The sequence below is a fragment of the Podarcis filfolensis genome, assembly GCF_964270895.1.
Source record: "Podarcis filfolensis genome assembly, chromosome: 3".
In the NCBI taxonomy this organism is placed as follows: domain Eukaryota; kingdom Metazoa; phylum Chordata; class Lepidosauria; order Squamata; family Lacertidae; genus Podarcis; species Podarcis filfolensis.
The window spans coordinates 69143626-69161740 of NC_139606.1; the positions used below are offsets into that span (position 1 = coordinate 69143626).

Sequence of the window (18115 nt, forward strand, 5' to 3'; positions counted from 1 at the left end):
CAGGGGAGGATTCTGGAAATTACAGATTAGTTAGCTTAATGTCTGTTCTGGGAAAACTGCTACATATATCAAAGAACAAGGCTTGCTGAAGCATAAGCAGCATGGCTTCTGCAAGGGTAAGTCCTGTGTCATTATGTATTGGAGTTCTTTGAAAGTATCTACAGGCATATAGATAAAGCTGATATTCTGAATTTGGACTTTCAAAAAGCTTTCGATCTCACCAAAGAGTCCTGAACAAGGTTAGCAGTCATGGAGTAAGACGAGAGTTCTTCCTATGGATCAGTGATTGGTTTAGGAGACAGAAGCAAAGAGTAATAAATGGACAGTTCTCTCTGTAAAGGGATGTAGAAAGTGGAGTCCCTGAAAGACCAGTGTTAACATTCTATAGCCATCTAAATGTGTCCAGGGAGGCTTGGGTGTTACTGGTTTGTTTTGCCCCACCTAATTGATAATGAAATGTGGCACACACACACCATTTGAATGGCAGTGCCGTCAACTTGGGGGGCAGCCCCCTCAAATATTTTAGGGGGGCAAGGGACCTTGGCCCCTGGGAGTTGGCTCCTATGCTGCTTGGTAATAAGCATGATTAAGCATTACATTTGCCCTAAGGTCTAAGTACAGTGGTACCTCGGGTTACGTATGCTTTAGGTTGCAGACTCCGCTAACCCAGAAATAGTACCTCGAGTTAAGAACTTTACTTCAGGATGAGAACAGAAATTGTGCTCCGGCAGCGCGGCAGCAGCAGGAGGCCCCATTAGCTAAAGTGGTGCTTCTGGTTAAGAACAGTTTCAGGTTAAGAATGGACCTCCGGAACGAATTAAGTACTTAACCTGAGGTACCACTGTAATTGACTTTAGTATTGGTTGATGGCTTCATACATTATGTTTAAATTGTTTTTAGTACTCATATGCTAGCTTTGTGCTAGCAGAAGCCAGCACTTGGATTTATGCTCCCCTCAATCCACTCTGGAGGATCAGGAAATCCCCAGAACAGCTCATGAGGGGAAATTGTTTGTCTTGCAAGCAGAAATGCTTGTACTGATGGGGCATTCAGGAGAGATGTTGAATTCCTCCCAGAATGTAAATTATTCCCTTCCTTCCGGCGATACTACTTTAGAGGAGATTTGCTTTGGACATGAAGGAGAGCAACAAGAACAACAACAATTTTTTTATTTGTGCCCTGTCCATCTGACTGGGATACACTACTATCATTTCTAAATTAAACATGGTTGAACAATATACAGTGGCTATATAATTGTAGTTATGTCAATTCCAAGGTCTTAGAAAATACTTTTGTTTCAGGAAAACCAGTAAAAATTAATGAGGCAAGACATAGCCAACCAAGTTACTCAGCAAATTACTTAGTGTTGTGAGCTAAGCCTAGGACTCGGGCTTAGTAATTCCTGTATCATTTATATTTTCCCAGTAACACTTTCAAGAAAATACTCTAGTATGTGTTTTGATTGTTATAAATGCGTGTGAACAAAGGCTTCCTTCATGTGTTAACCACACATGTTGATTTCACAGTTTCAGGTTCTCTTAATGCTTCTGATGTGATGAATGCCATAAAAACACAACAATATATAAATGCTTCCATTTGAGGAATAAGAACACTGAATGACTTCATTGATGCCAATACCGTGGCAACAAATGCTTTAAGACCGGGTGTTCATGAATGGCATTGTGATACTTGGTATGAAGGGCCTGTAGATGAAGTTCATTTGTAAGCAGATCAGGAAGTATTCGTTGTATGATTATTTCATGATGTGGGAGACATTGTCTGGCTTTTGGAAGTTATGTCTCATGGTTGCATGGTTTTACGTAAGTTTTTTGTTGTTGTTTGCCTTTGTGCTTGATGTAACATCTAGGATCTGAACACAATAGTGTAGTTTGAATAGACTATGAGAGAAAAATCCTGCAATCTTTAGAGAAGAGTTTTTATTTAGATGCATGCTGCTTCTGATTATTGTGTGGCAGTTGTGTGGCATGCCTGCATTTTAGCAGTTCACCTTGCCTGCAAGAATCTTTCTATGCTGCAGAGCTGAAAACTACATCAGGCTTTCATATTTCTGCCTTTCCCCCTTTACTGAGTGCTTCTTATTTTTAAGGTGGATTCTCAGGCATCTGCCACTCATACTTCTATTTTGGAATTTTTTACTCACTCTCCACCTTCAACTCCTTCTACAAGAAAGGTAATTCTTAAAAAGTTACTAAAAGGGTATACCCTTAAAAAGTATACTAAAAGTATACCCATACAACTTGATCTCTTTCTCACTTTTTTTTTTAATCTCATCTGCAAGTCTGAATTTTAATAACACTGCTGGAAGATGTTACACGCTACCTGCATACAGTAGAATTTACAGAAATGTCTAAATTTAGTCACTGGTAAACTGCTGGTATTCTTGTGAAGATACACAGAACTAATGGCAGGCTTTCTTCTCAACTCCTAAGGCAGTGGCTAAATAATTTTCAAAACTTTGCTACATCTGTAAGCAAAATAAGACTTTGAAAAAGAGCCTGTGAAAAACAGAAAAGGGCATCATCTCCAGAGAGTAGGCTGGTTGGTATGGGAGTAGGCAGTCTCTTTGGTATCCTGGACTTGAGCTGCTTAGGGCGTTAAAGATAATTACCAGAACTTTTGAGTTGCCCCTCAAATCAAATTGACAACCAGGGCAATGAAACAGTGTATCTTAGATGATTATGATTATTATAAAATGATGTTTGGGCTTGTATATCAAAGTGGACATATTTGTGGCTATAATGGCTTCTTTTGTTACCTAAACATGTGTTTGTGTTCAAAGTCTGGGTAGAACCACCGTTAGCCGACTAACAGGTTCTGTTTTTGCTGATTTCAAACTCCATTGAAAAGAATAACACTTGCTTCCAACTAGGATCAGACTGTTGGCGTCTAATGAGCTGCTGTGTTTAATGCCATAGTGTTATCTAAAAGCATAAAAATGTGCCTTTTATATTTTAATTGTTTAGAATTGCTTTTTGACTTTTATTTGTAGATTTAAATAAGGGAGTACAACTACTGTTTACTCAGGAGTAGGCCCATTGAAAATGATGGGCTTGCTAACTTAGTCATATTAATTGCAGTGGGTCTGTTTTGAGTAAACTGTAGTTGAATAGCACCCTATATGTGCACCTGTGTGGAAAATAATGGAATACATGTTTTTGCCTTCCAACAATTTTCCCTATTTTACTTTAAAAGGGAATTTATTGGTAACATTTGTGACTAAAATTTTACTTTTTCTGTGCTGTTTTTCAAAAAACATATATATCCCACCTTTTTTCATTGTTAAACTTAGGCTACCAGCAATGCAAACGACCCCTGGTCAAGCTGGGACAACACAACAGGTGGTGATGGCTGGGCAGCAAAACCTGAAAATAGGCAGAAAAACAGCGCTTCAAACAACTGGGATGCAGCAGCATTTGGTCATCCACAGGCTTATCAAGGTCCAGGTCAGCTGAGTGTTTCCGTAACCATTGCTGATTATTGGGGTCGGGTAGGACTCCAGATAAACATAATTCAGAAAGGAAATAATGATATTTGATTTCAGAATTCTGCTAAAACTACATGGTAAACTTACTCAGAGACCATCAGCAGATTATTCTTGTGTGTAATAATAATAACAATAATATGCCATTTTGATTAGATGTTTGTGTGGGTGTGTTGATTGGGACTTCTTACGATATACCCTTATCCACAGAATGCTCCAGAATGCTGTTTAGTCTTGAAAGCTATCTGAATGTTGCATTAGGATACTGTAGAACTGAAAGATGCCAGTTAATTAGATGCACTGTTGTTCGCGTTAAGTGTGGTTTGGATATTATGTATGCAACTAGTATTGTCTCTTCTTTAGCGGCTGCTGATGACGATGACTGGGATGATGATTGGGATGACCCAAAATCAACGGCTGCACCCTATCTTGGATATAAAGAGGCAGAGCCTTCAGACCCAGCAGGGCTTCAGCGTGGCAATAGCCGTGGAGCTGCTATGAAGCTACCACTTAACAAGTAAAAACTGCAGCACTGAATAGGGTGGGGGTAGGGGAAATAGAAATTTAAAGAGGAATTTAAAATGGAATAGTTGACTGTGTTCACAAGTTGTAGTGCATTTTCCATGTAAAGTTTACAAATAATAATCTTGTTTCAGTGGGAAAGGGTAACAAAATCAGTATTCAGCTAAAGAAAATAGTAAAAGACAAAAACAAAATCTATTTATAAGTCCCAAACAAAACTTATTTCCTCAAATAAAATATGGCCTTCAATTGAGCTTTATCATCTCTTTTGTGTGGACTTGTTGGACCAAAATGTTGGTGTCCCTTAGGTGGTTTTGAACAGCTGGAATGATTTGACAATATAGTTTAGTTTTCACATTTTCTGCAGCAAGTGGATTTTAGTTAAGTGATTTGTCTTAACAGGATAGTTCTTGCTTACAGCCAGAGATATAAATCCTTTGCACTCTCTTGCCCCGTGGGGCTTTTGTATGCACCTCCACCCCCACTCTTCAGCAGCCTCCTTCTGCCCAGTTGTCCGGCTCTGCAATGAGATATACATTCTGGATATTCTGTCTGTCACTTATAAAAAAGAAAGTTAGTTATACAGTCAGGAGTGTGGGGGTTGACTGGGAAGTGAGGAGATGAAATTCCTGCTAAGGACTGGGCCTTTTCATGCACTTGAAATGTTTCTGGATTCTGAACTGCGGGAGAATGTAACTGTCAGTTTATCAAATGACAGAAGAGAATTCAAGAGGCCTCTTATATGGTGTTATAGTGGCAGTTGGTACTAACAGTTCCTCTGCACCGTTTGTTCTGATTGGCTGAATTCAGCCACTCAGCAATGACTTAATTATAGGTGCATATTTATATACTCCTAATGCAGTTGTTGCTCAGTCTGTAACTAACTAGATCCTTTCAGCACCATTGTTTTAGTAACAGACGTATTTACCTTCTTGGATACACCAAATGTCTATAAAATATGGCAAGCAGTTCTGAATCTGCCAAAGAGCCTATGAAAGAAGGATTCACTCACTTAATTTCTCTGATCAGATTTCCTGGATTTGCAAAACCTGGAGTGGAGCAGTATCTCTTGTCAAAGCAGCTAGCAAAACCCAAAGAGAAAATTCCTATAATTGTAAGTGTGTGTGTGTGTGTGTGTGTGTGTGTGTGTGTGTGTGTGTTGTATTCATATCTATCTTTGGCAACTGCATGTGGCATTAGTGTATAAACATATACATACTCACTTTTAGCCAAAGCAGTATGTACTTAGGAAAGTGCTTCTTGAATGAAAAGCCTGTCTGGCCTTGAACATACTGAGTATGTTGCATACTTCCATGGGAACTGTGAAGCCTCAAGGGCACTCTTCCAGAAATTAAGCATGTAATTCACAGGGACCACGATTCAAGTTCATCACTCTACAGCACAATAACACCACTATAACTTTTATGAGCAATTTTCTTCCTAGGCACTATTTGTCCTGAGTAGTTGAAATGCTATACTATCATTGAGAGATCCTAAAATGCTGTTTGCAAAAGGTGCTTTGGGCACCTGCTTCAAACTGGCATCCAGGTATAAAGTTCTGTGTGGCCCATTTCTGTATTATGCCTGATAATGCAGCTTGCTAAGCCTCTGGATTGCTTATTGTAGTAATTACTTTCAGGTATAGAATGGATGCATCATTGGCTCCACATGTAGGTTTAGTGTGCATTAAATGCAATTTCATATTTTAGATTTGTGTAGCATGCTTGGAGATAATAAATACTTTTGTTGTCCTGTAGATTGGAGATTATGGGCCAATGTGGGTGTATCCTACCTCTACATTTGACTGTGTTGTGGCTGATCCAAAAAAAGGTTCTAAAATGTATGGTTTGAAGAGCTACATCGAATATCAGCTTACATGTACAGTAAGTGCGTACCAGAGAAGTTTGTTTAGGTGACATCTCAAAATGTCCCAATTCTTTTGATCGTTTATCTATGATTTACATCATACAGTTAAATAACCCTGACTTATACAGACATAGTAGTAAATATATTTTGGAAGTCATAAGCAAGAGTGTTTTGTCTGCCTATCTTGCAGAACACTAATCGAGCTGTCAACCACAGATACAAGCACTTCGACTGGTTATATGAACGTCTCTTGATTAAGTTTGGATCAGCCATTCCAATTCCATCTCTTCCAGACAAGCAAGTGACAGGTAACCTTCTCCAAATTGATGGTTCTTGAAACAGGAAGTTTTGTCGCTCTCTGATTAGCTTTGTTGTTTTTCTGAAAGATGATATTAATGCAAGATGGTCACTCTGAAAATGAGGACTTCTCAGCTTAAAACTGACTATCCCCTTAAATTTCATAAGAACAGTGGAGGAATAAAAATGAAGAGCAGCAACAAAGTGGTTGAGAACAGAGTATGCTGTTGCTGGTAGCCTGCACTAGTCTTTCTTTAATCTGCCTCCTAATGCTACACTTCCTGAAAAAAGTAGATGTTAATATTTTGTTTATACTGCCTTGATAGATTTGAGGCTTTGTCTTTCCCTTCATTATGTGCTTGATTGGGCTATTCTGAAACCAAAGGAGTGTTGGAATGTGGTCCAGTTTTTATAAAATATAAGATTAAAGTAATTCGGCATGTAATGTCCAAGGATTATGCTGTGGAAATCATAGGCCTTATTGCAGTGGAGCAGCTAAGCTTGCCACTTCTGTTCTGATTAATTGGCATTTCTATCCATTTGACTCTCTGTACCCCTGAAGTGTGATCTTTTAAACAGATATCTTAAAGTCAGCCAGTAAAAAAGAATCTGTTGTGCATCCTGCTCTATAGCTCTGTGTAATGCTGCAAATGCAAGCAGCATACTGCGTGAGAAGGAAATTGAGCATTGTGTACTACGATGCATGCCAAGGAAGTGGAAAACTAAGGAAGTGATTTACTTTTTCCTTAGCTAGAACTTCAAGCTTAGAATTCCAGCAGTTTTTTCTGAAGTGCACACATGAGCTTGAAAGAAAGCCATAGCAGACTAGTACATTGGGAATCACTGATTAAGATTTCGAGAATTTTTTCTCCATTATTTTGAGTATTGTGAGATTGAAAGAAACTTTATTTTCCAATCAGTGTTTATTCCCCTCTAACCTTGTTAAATGGTAATATAGAAAAATTGTATGCTTCTTGCTATTTTCTTTGGTAAATGCACTGTTTTTTGTTGTTGTTTTTTTGAAAGTATGTTTGCAGTGTTAATGTTGGCAATTAGCATATGCAAAACAAATGAGAGACTTGGCACTGCCTTATATTTTATTGTGGCATTTCTCACGTTTATCTATTGCTTTGCAGCCCAAAGCAATAAAAACAATTAAAATAGAGTGCATGCACAGAAACACTTCATTTTGAAAATCCTTGATGTCTAGGTAAAAGTTGGATCCAGTAGATTTAATCTGAACTTTGAAAAGCACATAGAACTGAAAGAGAAAGTAGGAAACAGTGTTGCTCTTCCAAATTTTTCCTTTAGCGCTAGGGAGGGAAAAGTTGCCACGCCTCAACTTATGACTAGGGGGCAGGCTGTGGTGGGGAGCCTTCAGGCTTCATGAGCACTAGGAGAAGACTTCAAGGGTACCATTGTACCCACTGGCACAATGCTACTAGCTTCCAGCGCCTTGTCAAGGACTCCACTGCCTCCACTGTGACTTAAAGAGAAAATTAGAGTGAATTTATAGCATGCTGCTGGGTGTGGATGATTTAAATAGAACTCTTACCCTTCCAAGGGTCAGTAACTGCTGGGATTGCAAATGGCACACAAGTTGCAATGGGCTACATTACCACTGCTATTCTTTTATTTTTTTGTCATTGACCGTAGCTTTTCTTTCCCTAACCTTCCATACTTACCACTTTCTAAAACAAGCAACCTAACAATTCACCACCATTATTCAAAGGGAGATTAAGTGTTTCTAAACCAAGTGGATCTTCTGTTTTAAATTGAAGTACATCTTAAGTTTCACAGGCAGGTGTGTGTGTTATAATAAATTGAAACATTACATAGAATCTGTAAGCTGACTAACTTGCAGCTTACGCAAAACCAGAGAATTAACTCTGTACAGCTTTGTATAGGGTCCTTGAGATCTGGTGGTGATGTCCTCTTAACAGTCTCACATAGCATGCAATATGTGGTCATGTATAAGAGGGCAGTCTTGATCATCACACCTAGGTTGTAAAATGTCCGTCCCCGTCCCCCCAATATACCATATTTTTCCATGTATAAGACTAAGTTTTTTACCTTAAATATAAATTAGGGGGCGTCTTATACACGGATACATCTCCCATTTTCTTAAATCTGAGTCTCCCCAAAATAGTTGGTGCCAACCCTGTTGGGTTATAGATACCTTTTGAAGATCCTATTTATTTCCCTAGCCATTTGACTGAGCTACTTTTAGAAGTATTTTCCTTCCTTGTTGAATTTTGTGTGACTTGGATTTTTGCTGTTTGTTTTAGATTATATTGTACCCTGCTCAGGGATTTTTAGTGAAGGGCAGGCTAAAAGGCTTCAAATAAGTAAACAAGCTAAAAATTGCTTGTCTTATTGCGGGGGGAATAGATGGCATTAAGTGTGAATGTCAGTATCTGTTACTAATTGGCCTGCAGGGCGTTTCGAGGAAGAATTCATCAAAATGAGGATGGAGAGGCTACAGGCATGGATGACCAGGATGTGTCGTCATCCAGTTGTTTCAGAAAGTGAAGTTTTTCAGCAGTTCCTTAGTTTCCGTGATGAAAAGGTATTACATTCAATTGTTTTTAATTGCTTTGAGAGAAATCTGACAGTGACATTAGATATGCATCTCCAAAAGCAGTAGCGAGTAGTCCCTGGTTTAACATTTATTTATTTCATAAAATTTATATACAGCTTGATTGTGAGAAAGGGGATGACGCCTATGCACCTTTTGGTGCATAGTTTAAAAGGGGATAAAATGGAACACTGTTATTTCTAGAAGACCATTTTCCCAAAGGCAGGTGGGACTATGGCTTTTTGTAGAAGCACCTCGCTTATGAACACTAACATTTTTCAAGCAGCAATTTGGTAAAGTTGTTACCTAACTTTGCTTAAGTCTAAAGTACTGGTGGCTTGAGAGTGCTAAGTGATATTATATATGTATGACTAAAACAACAAATTAACATGGCTTCCCTTCTGGAAAATGTATGAGTAAGTTTGGGCAAGATATTTTTCCAGGCCAAGTTATAAGGCAAAGAGCCCCTTTATGTGCATGGTCAGGGCTTAAGCTGTTGCTGCAGTTATTTGGATCGTTCTTGTTTTATTTATTTCAGAGGATTTTTATACCTCTTGATTGTAATAAAACCTCAAAGCGGTTTACGAAAAGCATAAAACAATAAAATCACCCCCCCCCCCAAAAAAAGTTAAAAACAACTTTTTAAAACATAAAAAGTTAAAATAAACAATAAGCTAAAAACCAGAGTAAAACACATGTCATCTGGATAGGCTTGCCTAAACAAAAATATTCTTAGCAGGTGCCGAAAAGAGTACAGTGAAAGAGGCCTACCTTACATCACTAGGCAGGGAATTCCAAAGTGTGGATACTGCCACAATAAATGATTGATTTCTTACAAACGTGAAGCAAGAGTTACGTGGCATCTGTAATAGTGCCAGTTTTGCAGGTCAAAAGTGGTCGAGTAGGTATGTATGAAGTTTGGAATCTCCCTAGTAAATGACCTCAGGCTGTTAAAAGTTTCATATATTAATAGGAACACCTTGAACTTGACCCGGCAGTAAATCTGCAACCAGTGCAGATCTCTGTGCAGGGATGTTCTATGCTGGCAGAGTCTCACTCCTCTCGGCGATCATGCTGTGGCATTCTGCACTAACTGCAGCTTTCAGATCAAGCACAAGTGAAGCCTCACATAGAGCACATTGTAGTAATCCAGTGCTGAAGTGACCAGTGAATGAGCTATACTCAGCTTTCAAATAGCTACATTAAAAATTCAGTGTGAAACTTCCCCAAGATTAAAAAGAGATTTTTGCAGAAAGGAGCTTTCTGAAAAAGAAGCTGAAGAATAATAGATGTTAAGTCACATATGTGGCTGTCTGGATCACGGTTTCTTTCATGCTTGATTATTGTTTTGAATTGAGGACTGGGAGGAATCTGAAGATCTATGGCAGGCCCCTGCCCTGCTCAAGAAGCGTATGGGAGGAGGCCAAAGTCCTTATGTGATTGAGACTGTTCAAGATGTCACTGCAAGAGTGTGCTGTCTCACATTGCCACACTTGTTCTTTTCCCTAGGAATGGAAAACCGGTAAAAGGAAGGCAGAAAAAGATGAGGTTGTGGGTGTTATGGTCTTTTCTACTATGGAACCAGAAGCACCTGACTTGGATTTGTTAGAAATGTAAGGTGTTAGATTCTTCGTTTTCATGTCTTATTTCAAAATTGCTGTTGCCTGCTTTTTAAAAAAAGTGCACTTGTTTTTAAAGCATATTTAATCTAAAATGTAGGACTAAAATGTAGTTTTCACTTTGCAAAAGGGATGTAAACTGTACTGAGGGCATGTGGCCTCCTGGTCAGTATGCAAAAAGAAAAAAAAATCCAGATAAAAAATGTTCACAGTAGAAAATGAGAAAAACCCTGTGTAATTCAGTTCTTCATTATACAGTGAACAGAAATGTGATGCAGTTGGGAAGTTCACTAAAGCCATGGATGATGGAGTTAAGGAGTTGTTGACAGTAGGCCACGAACACTGGAAACGCTGTACAGGACGTAAGTGTTGGAATATATTTAACACAATGAAAATTGTCATATCTCGACTAATTTTTTAATGTGTTTATACAATGTGTAACAGGACTTAATTTGGCAAAAGACTAGAACTACTAGTGCAGTGTTCATGAAATGAATGAATCAATTCCATATAAAATATGCAATCCACAAAAGTGACTGTACTTGCCTCAAAAACACTTGAAAGCTCTGGTTCTGACAGACGTTGCTTTTGGAAGTTGCCCCACAGCTTATGCATTCTTATTTTTTAACCGTGCTTCTTGTTTTTTTTAAGATGTTTGAATAAGTTCTCAAGATCTGGAATGGGGGGTGGGTGGGTGTATTCTGGGTTTAAAGAGCTCTTACAGAATGGTTTTTTCTCCTTCACATGATTTTGCAATGAGTATGTGTTTATCTACTGTAGGCAGCTTTATTTACAGAATACTTGGCGAACAAAATGAATTTTCAAAGCTAGTAAATGTTTTAGATCTTGGTGTTTTGAAAGCATAAACGAGCTTGCCAGAAAAGATCACAGCAGAATAAACAGAACTTTGGCTGCCTGCCATACTGGTGTTTATTTAGGTCAGGGGTCGGCAACCTAAGGTCCATGGGCTAGTAGTGGCCCATGAGGCTTGTCTAACCGGCCCATGGCGACCCCTGCCGCCCCCCGCTCTTAGCGGCACGGTGCGGGGACCGACTTCCGGGTTGATGGTGCCTGTGTGCATGCACACGGGCACTGCTCCAACCCGGATGTGTGCCGGAAATAGCATGTGCACACGCGTGCGGGACGGAGAAGCGCCCGTGCACATGCACACACGCTAATTCTGGCGCACTTCCAGGTCGGAGGAACGCCAGAAATAGCGTCTGTGCACGGGCGCACACGCTCCGGCCCATCCTCTGATGGATGGAGCGTCAACCAGCCCATCCTCTGATAAGATTGCCCACCTCTGATTTAGGTAGTGTTTTGTAGTCAGTTATTTGCTGAGTTGGCTCATGCATAATGCTACATGCATGAATCTCAGCAAACCCAAGTGAAGCGCTGAGCTTGTGCACTCATCCTTCCCCATGTCTCCTCCTGTTTGTGCCAGGAATGATGGATTAAAGCAAACAAATGGTTTCATAAACAAGCCAGCTTCAAGTAAAGCTGACTGGTTTAACAAACTACTGCTAGTAAATCAGGATCTCTGATACATGCATAATGCTAAATCAAGCTTCTTTGAAACAAAGTAATCTTAGCAGTCTTTGTCCATGGAGTTTTCTTGGCAGGGATACTGGAGTGGCTTGCCGGTTCCTCCTCCAGGTGGATCACGTTTGGTCAAAACTCTCCACTATGCCCTGTTCATCTTGGGTGCCCTGCTTGGCATAGTTCATAGCTTCTTTGAGTTCTTCAAGCCCCTTCGCCACGGCAAGGCAGTGATCATAGTTAAAGCTATGGTTTTCCCAGTAGTGATGTATGGAAGTGAGAGCTGGACCATAAAGAAGGCTGATCGCCGAAGAATTGATGCTTTTGAATTATGGTGCTGGAGGAGACTCTTGAGAGTCCCATGGACTGCAAGAAGATCAAACCTCTCCATTCTGAAGGAAATCAGCCCTGAGTGCTCACTGGAAGGACAGATCGTGAAGCTGAGGCTCCAATACTTTGGCCACCTCATGAGAAGAGAAGACTCCCTGGAAAAGACCCTGATGTTGGGAAAGATGGAGGGCACAAGGAGAAGGGGACGACAGAGGACGAGGTGGTTGGATAGTGTCTTCGAAGCTACAAACATGAGTCTGAACAAACTGCGGGAGGCAGTGGAAGACAGAAGTGCCTGGCGTGCTCTGGTCCACGGGGTCACGAAGAGTCGGACACGACTAAACGACTAAACAACAACAACAACAATCTTAGCAGAAGTCCTCCTCTTTGCCGCATGGGAGGTGGTGGCAGGGCAAGCCCCCCCACGGGGTGTCTTCTTGTAACCCTCTCAAAGATGGCACCCGAGACGCCCTGCCTCCCCCTGCTCTCCACCCCTTATGGGAGGATGGGGAGGGGAGTTGTATGAGATCCGTACTGTACTTCACTTGGGCTCATTGAAGCTCATCTACATAACCCTGCATAGCCACTAAACACTAGCACTGCTTTTAAACAAGCTCATTGCATTTTTCTGGCTTTACCAGATTATATCTTAACATTAAATCCTTTTTTTTTTTCCTTTCAGCATTGCCCAAGGAATACCAGAAAATAGGAAAAGCTTTACAGGGTTTAGCAGTGGTTTTCCATAGCAGTGGTTATCAAGGTATTTCATTCTAGCTCTGTTTTGATTTGTCTTTCAAAGCAACTTCACCTGTTTCTAGTATTTGCGCTGCATTAATTGGATGAGCTTGGAATAAATATTTTGGGTTTTTAATGGACTAAACTTCCTTCAAATGGCAGGTAAGCTGAACATATGAAAAGAGCCCTGCTGGATCAGGCGAAAGACTTACCTAGTCCCGCACACTTGTTCTCTTAGTGGCTACCAATATGCCTCTGAGTCCTTCCCTGTCATGCTCCGATTTATAATGATTAGATATTGGGGTTAAATACTTGTTTTAAGCAAAGGCATCAATACTAGAAATACGATTTATTAATATAATCTCTGTTTGGAGAGTTATATTGATAGTGATTTCTTAAAAGATCAAAATATTGTGGTTTACTCTTGTAACCTCCTTTCTAGTAAGACTTTTACACAGGACAGTCTCTCAGACCAACTCAATCACTGGCTCCCTTCTAATTTTTTTGCCAGACATATATTAACCACACATTGTGTATTGATACTCAGGCCTTTTTCCACACACCTGCCTCAGCTGTTTGCTTCTCATCCAACTCCTCAACAGCCTTTTCCCTAACTGATAGCTAACTCCCAGCTGTCTGGAACATCAGTTAATTGTTGTGACCCAGAGCAATCAGACTAAAATTACCTGATCCAGGCCCTGTATAATGAAATTTTAAAGCAGCTATCTCTCTCCTCTCTCCAATATCAGCTCTGCAGGCTTTGAACTCTGTTGCAGAGGTCACAGAACATGTTTTCATTCCAAACATAAACACGTTTACAGCATTTCTCTGCAACAGTAAACAAAGAATAGGTGAATTAGACTACATGAAAGCCCTGCTGTTTTGCCCCAAAACTTAATGTGCCAAACTAAACCCCAGCCTTGTGTTGATGTGTTCAGCAGAAACATTTGAACATGTGTGGCTAGGGAAGGATATGAAAAATATAAAGATGCTATCATTTAATTTTGTCATCTTAGTCCTGATAGTTTGCTAGTTTCAAATTTATAATTACTGGTATAATTAAAGGCAGTTTATTTTTTCTCATGGATTGGTTTATTCTTCACATTTGAAGTAAGTCTTACGTAAGATTTTTATATTAAGTATTGATTTACTTCCACAAATACTTATAAACCTTCTAGTATAGAAATCACTGCATGTACCAACAAACACTTATTTTAAAATGTAGATGTTTCTACATGTCCCATTTTTGTTTGTTTCAGCGACTCATTTTGACGTACTTGAAAACCTCTATGTCTCATTTGTTTTTAGGAGAGTCTGACCTCCATGAAGCAATAACAGAAGCAGGAAAAACATATGAAGAAATTGCCAGTCTTGTAGCAGAACAGGTATGTCATACTACTACATTGTGGGGGGAAGTCCATGGGTGAGTTCAAATGGAGCAGGTGTTTGCTTACATGGTGAGCCACCTTCTTCTGGAGCAGGTTGGGGAGAAGAGAAACAAGAGGTCATGTTGTACAAGTGGGCAAAGCTCATTGGATGGCTGTCTCCCTAGAAATGCATAGCATACTTTGAGTGATTATAAAGGTGCTAAGAATTTAGCAAGAGTTGCTGATTAAAAAACACTTTGAGGTTCCCCCCTTACAATCAAGCAGTATATAAATTTTATGAAATAAAATCTACCACCATAGTCATGGTATGCAGAAGCCTGCTTCTGTATCAGTAAATGAATGGGAAATTTATGTGTAACTGGGAGCTGGGCATGCAACTCCTAACCTGCTAGCTCTATAAAGTGCAGGGGGCAGGGGCTAGATTCAGCCACACCAACACATGATTTGCAGGATATGTGCCTCTTTTAAAAGGGCTTTGGGCAAAACAAAACCCTGAAATCTTATACTCCCTGTTGTATTAAAGCCTGTTTGTACAAAGATTGGATAAAATACAATGATTTATGTTCACTGATTTTATATTTGAATTTGCTATCTTTTTTAAAGTAACAATTTCTAACATGTATCCATTTGCAATTTGTAGGTGAGCTGCCATTTTTCAGCACTCAAAATTTCATGGTCCCCTCCTCATTGGTAGTCTTCTGATTTTCAGTTTAGATGTGGAGCTTGTATGACCTATTGTTACGGAGTCAATAACTGGATTTCCCCTCTCTTTATCAGCCAAAGCAGGATCTTCATTTTCTAATGGAAACCAATCATGAATACAAAGGATTTCTTGGTTGCTTCCCAGATATCATAGGTGCTCACAAGGTAAGAAGCCTTTTTCACCATGACTTTTAAAGAGGTGGGTGCTACTTATCATAGTGTAAGTTATGCAGACTCTCGGTCTCTTCAGGAAAGGAGAAGGGGTCTTGCTACTACCTGCTGAGTTTTGGGATGTGTGTATTTTAGTTGGTTTTTGTATTTGATTGGTTGCTGAAGTGGATGGAAGTATTTTTCCTGCTTGTTCTTAGGGTGAATGGGTGTTTTGCCTGCCCTTTTTTTGCATTGTTTGGGGAATTGCTTTACACCTTGGAGGTTTGGCTTTTGATGTTTGCTTTTTTGTTTTGTTTGGGTGTATGTGTTTTGTCTGCAGGGTGGTTTTTTTTTTTGTTGTTGTTTTGCAGGGGGCAGCAGTCCTGAGCACCACCAGTTTTTCTACTGGGAAATGGGTCCCGTATTTTTTGCTCTATAAGACTCACTTTTTCCCTCCTAAAAAGTAAGGGGAAATGTGTGTGCGTCTTATGGAGCGAATGCAGGCTGCACAGCTATCCCAGAAGCGAGAATAGCAAGAGGAATTGCTGCTTTCACTGTGCAGCGATCCCTCTTGCTGTTCTGGCTTCTGAGATTCAGAATATTTTTTTTCTTGTTTTCTTCCTCCAAAAAACTAGGTGCGTGTTGTGGTCTGGTGTGTCTTATAGAGTGAAAAATACGGTATTTTGTGTTGCCCACAGCAGGTTCTTGGATTTCCAGATGTGCCTGCAGGCCAAGAAAGGTTGGGGGTTCTTGTCCTAGGGTATTTGGAGAAGGGCTATAGCTCAGTGGCAGAGCATCTGCCTTGCAGGCAAAATGGCGCAGCTTCAGTCCCCAGGTGGTGCTGAGAAAGATTATCTTCTGAAATACTGGGGAACCACTGCCACTCAGTTTCAACACTACTGAGCTAGATGGTCCAGTGGTCTGACTCATAACATGGCGGCTTCCTGTGAAGACCAAGATTAGAAAGCCTGCATAGAGTATGTTCACTGTATAGTTCTCACACTTGAGGAAACCCCAAATAGTCTCTGTGGTTTATAAAGTGTGAGAGCTTCAGTCACTATTTTGAGAGGACTTTCAGGAGCACTTTTCTGTGGAAGAAACTTAGGGAGCAATGGAAATTGTTCCATCAGTGCAAGCATTTCACCTTGCCGGATGGAGCAATCCTCCCTCTCCTCCGCCTGCATATGCCGTTCTAGGGGTTTTCCTGACCACCCAAAGAGCCAGTTGAGAGGTTGGCAAGCTGAGAAAATGCTGTTGAGCTAGCACAATTCCTTAGTTGAATCTAGCCTTAAGACATTAAATATCCACATAGACAACCTCTAATTTCGGTTGATTATCTGCCCCACAACACCCAGGCATTTTATTCAAAGTCAGGCTGATTACGACAAGTTAGGTGTTAACAGTGTTGTAGCTGTGTTTACCCTTTGTGACTGCCCCCTCCAGGATACATGAAAATGGCTAAGCATCTTTCGTGGCTATGCTTTAATGTATTTTAGCAGCTTAAATTTAAACTTAATTTTGAAACTACTGATGGTAGATTCATAGTCATCTGATGATGACCTGAAACTACTGCCCACTGCCTTTCCCAAGCCAGTTTTGCAACAGCGCTGCTTGCTGTGCAGAGGATTGCAGTTCTGCATGCATAAATAGCAGCACAAAACTAGTGTACATTGCAGCTTGGTTTTATAGTTCCCATAGCATGCCCCATGATTGTGTGAATTGGTTTGGAGGAAGATTGAGTATGTGGTGGTTGATCCTAGCATACAACACTCCTCCTTCCAGGCTTTGTAAATTTTTGAGGGAGGGGAGGGAGTCTTAGGAAATAGAATGAACGCAGATACAACACAGGCAAATGAAACTAATTAATTTAATTTGAGATGCTTTTCCGTTGATGCTTTATGTGATGTTTTGTCTTAACAGGGAGCAATAGAAAAAGTGAAGGAAAGTGATAAATTAGTTGCTACCAGCAAAATCACCCCACAGGATAAACAAAACATGCTGAAGCGTGTAAGCACCATGTCATATGCACTACAAGGTAAAATGTACTTTACATTTAAATGACATGGTTTCCCCTGTTAATTGGGAATGGGGATAGAAGGGGATTGGTGAAAGGGAATTTTAAGAATAATTTTAGTCACATTACAAATACGTGATGCTTATATGGTTTGGGGTGCAGGGAGTGAAGAGGTTTTCCCCACCTGTCTGAATTAATTGGTGTCCCCTGTGTGTCTCTCTGTGTGTGTAGTCAGAAAGGAATCCCTTTCACTTGCTTTCTGGAACAGTAGCAGTATTCGTCTACTGTATTAAATTAAGTCTTCTGTATGTAAGAACAGCAGTGTCAAACAACATAAGGCAGGCTTCAGGGTTGACCTGCATATGATTGGGGAGTATAATCTGTGGTGACATTGGGTGAGATACTCAGTCTTTATTCTTGATTAGTTAAGACAAAATACTTCAGTCTCAAATCAGCCTTTCATTGGCTCTGCCAGTTGGGTGGGGTATAAATAATAAAATTGTTTTTGGTTGTTGCTGCTGCTACTGCTGCTGCCATGCCCTCAACAGAAAAAATGGTTTTCCTACCCCTCCACTACCATAAAGTGCAAATCTGGCATTTTGCTTGGATTCCTAAATGAGTAAAATTTATTCCTTTTTGGAGTCAGACTTCAATATGTGCTCTGGTTTTGATTTTACAGCTGAAATGAATCACTTCCACAGTAACCGAATTTATGATTACAATAGTGTGATGCGCTTGTATCTGGAGCAACAGGCACAGTTCTATGAAACAGTAAGTTGCAATGTGTCTTGAACTCTCTCTGTCTGCACTTGCTTATTCTTCCAAAATTTCATATTTTTTCATAAAAAATTATACAAACCACTTAATTGTAAA

The 18115-nt window shown here is 40.0% G+C and overlaps 1 protein-coding gene across 4 annotated transcripts in view; it reads left to right on the top strand.

Moving 5' to 3' along the window:
- SNX9 (sorting nexin 9) overlaps positions 1 to 18115 on the top strand; it is a 42413-nt gene that overhangs the window by 19940 nt on the left and 4358 nt on the right. For 2 of the 4 annotated variants that reach the window (XM_083607972.1, XM_083607971.1), the window contains exons 5-18: positions 2108 to 2191; positions 3311 to 3464; positions 3866 to 4019; positions 5054 to 5138; positions 5782 to 5907; positions 6081 to 6198; positions 8626 to 8756; positions 10275 to 10378; positions 10643 to 10746; positions 12936 to 13013; positions 14297 to 14373; positions 15154 to 15243; positions 17149 to 17263; positions 17922 to 18013. In XM_083607972.1, coding sequence (XP_083464098.1) covers positions 2108 to 2191; positions 3311 to 3464; positions 3866 to 4019; positions 5054 to 5138; positions 5782 to 5907; positions 6081 to 6198; positions 8626 to 8756; positions 10275 to 10378; positions 10643 to 10746; positions 12936 to 13013; positions 14297 to 14373; positions 15154 to 15243; positions 17149 to 17263; positions 17922 to 18013 — 1512 coding nt within the window. The remainder of the gene's footprint in view (positions 1 to 2107; positions 2192 to 3310; positions 3465 to 3865; positions 4020 to 5053; positions 5139 to 5781; positions 5908 to 6080; positions 6199 to 8625; positions 8757 to 10274; positions 10379 to 10642; positions 10747 to 12935; positions 13014 to 14296; positions 14374 to 15153; positions 15244 to 17148; positions 17264 to 17921; positions 18014 to 18115) is intronic. The other 2 variants (XM_083607974.1, XM_083607973.1) reach the window with 1 other exon arrangement.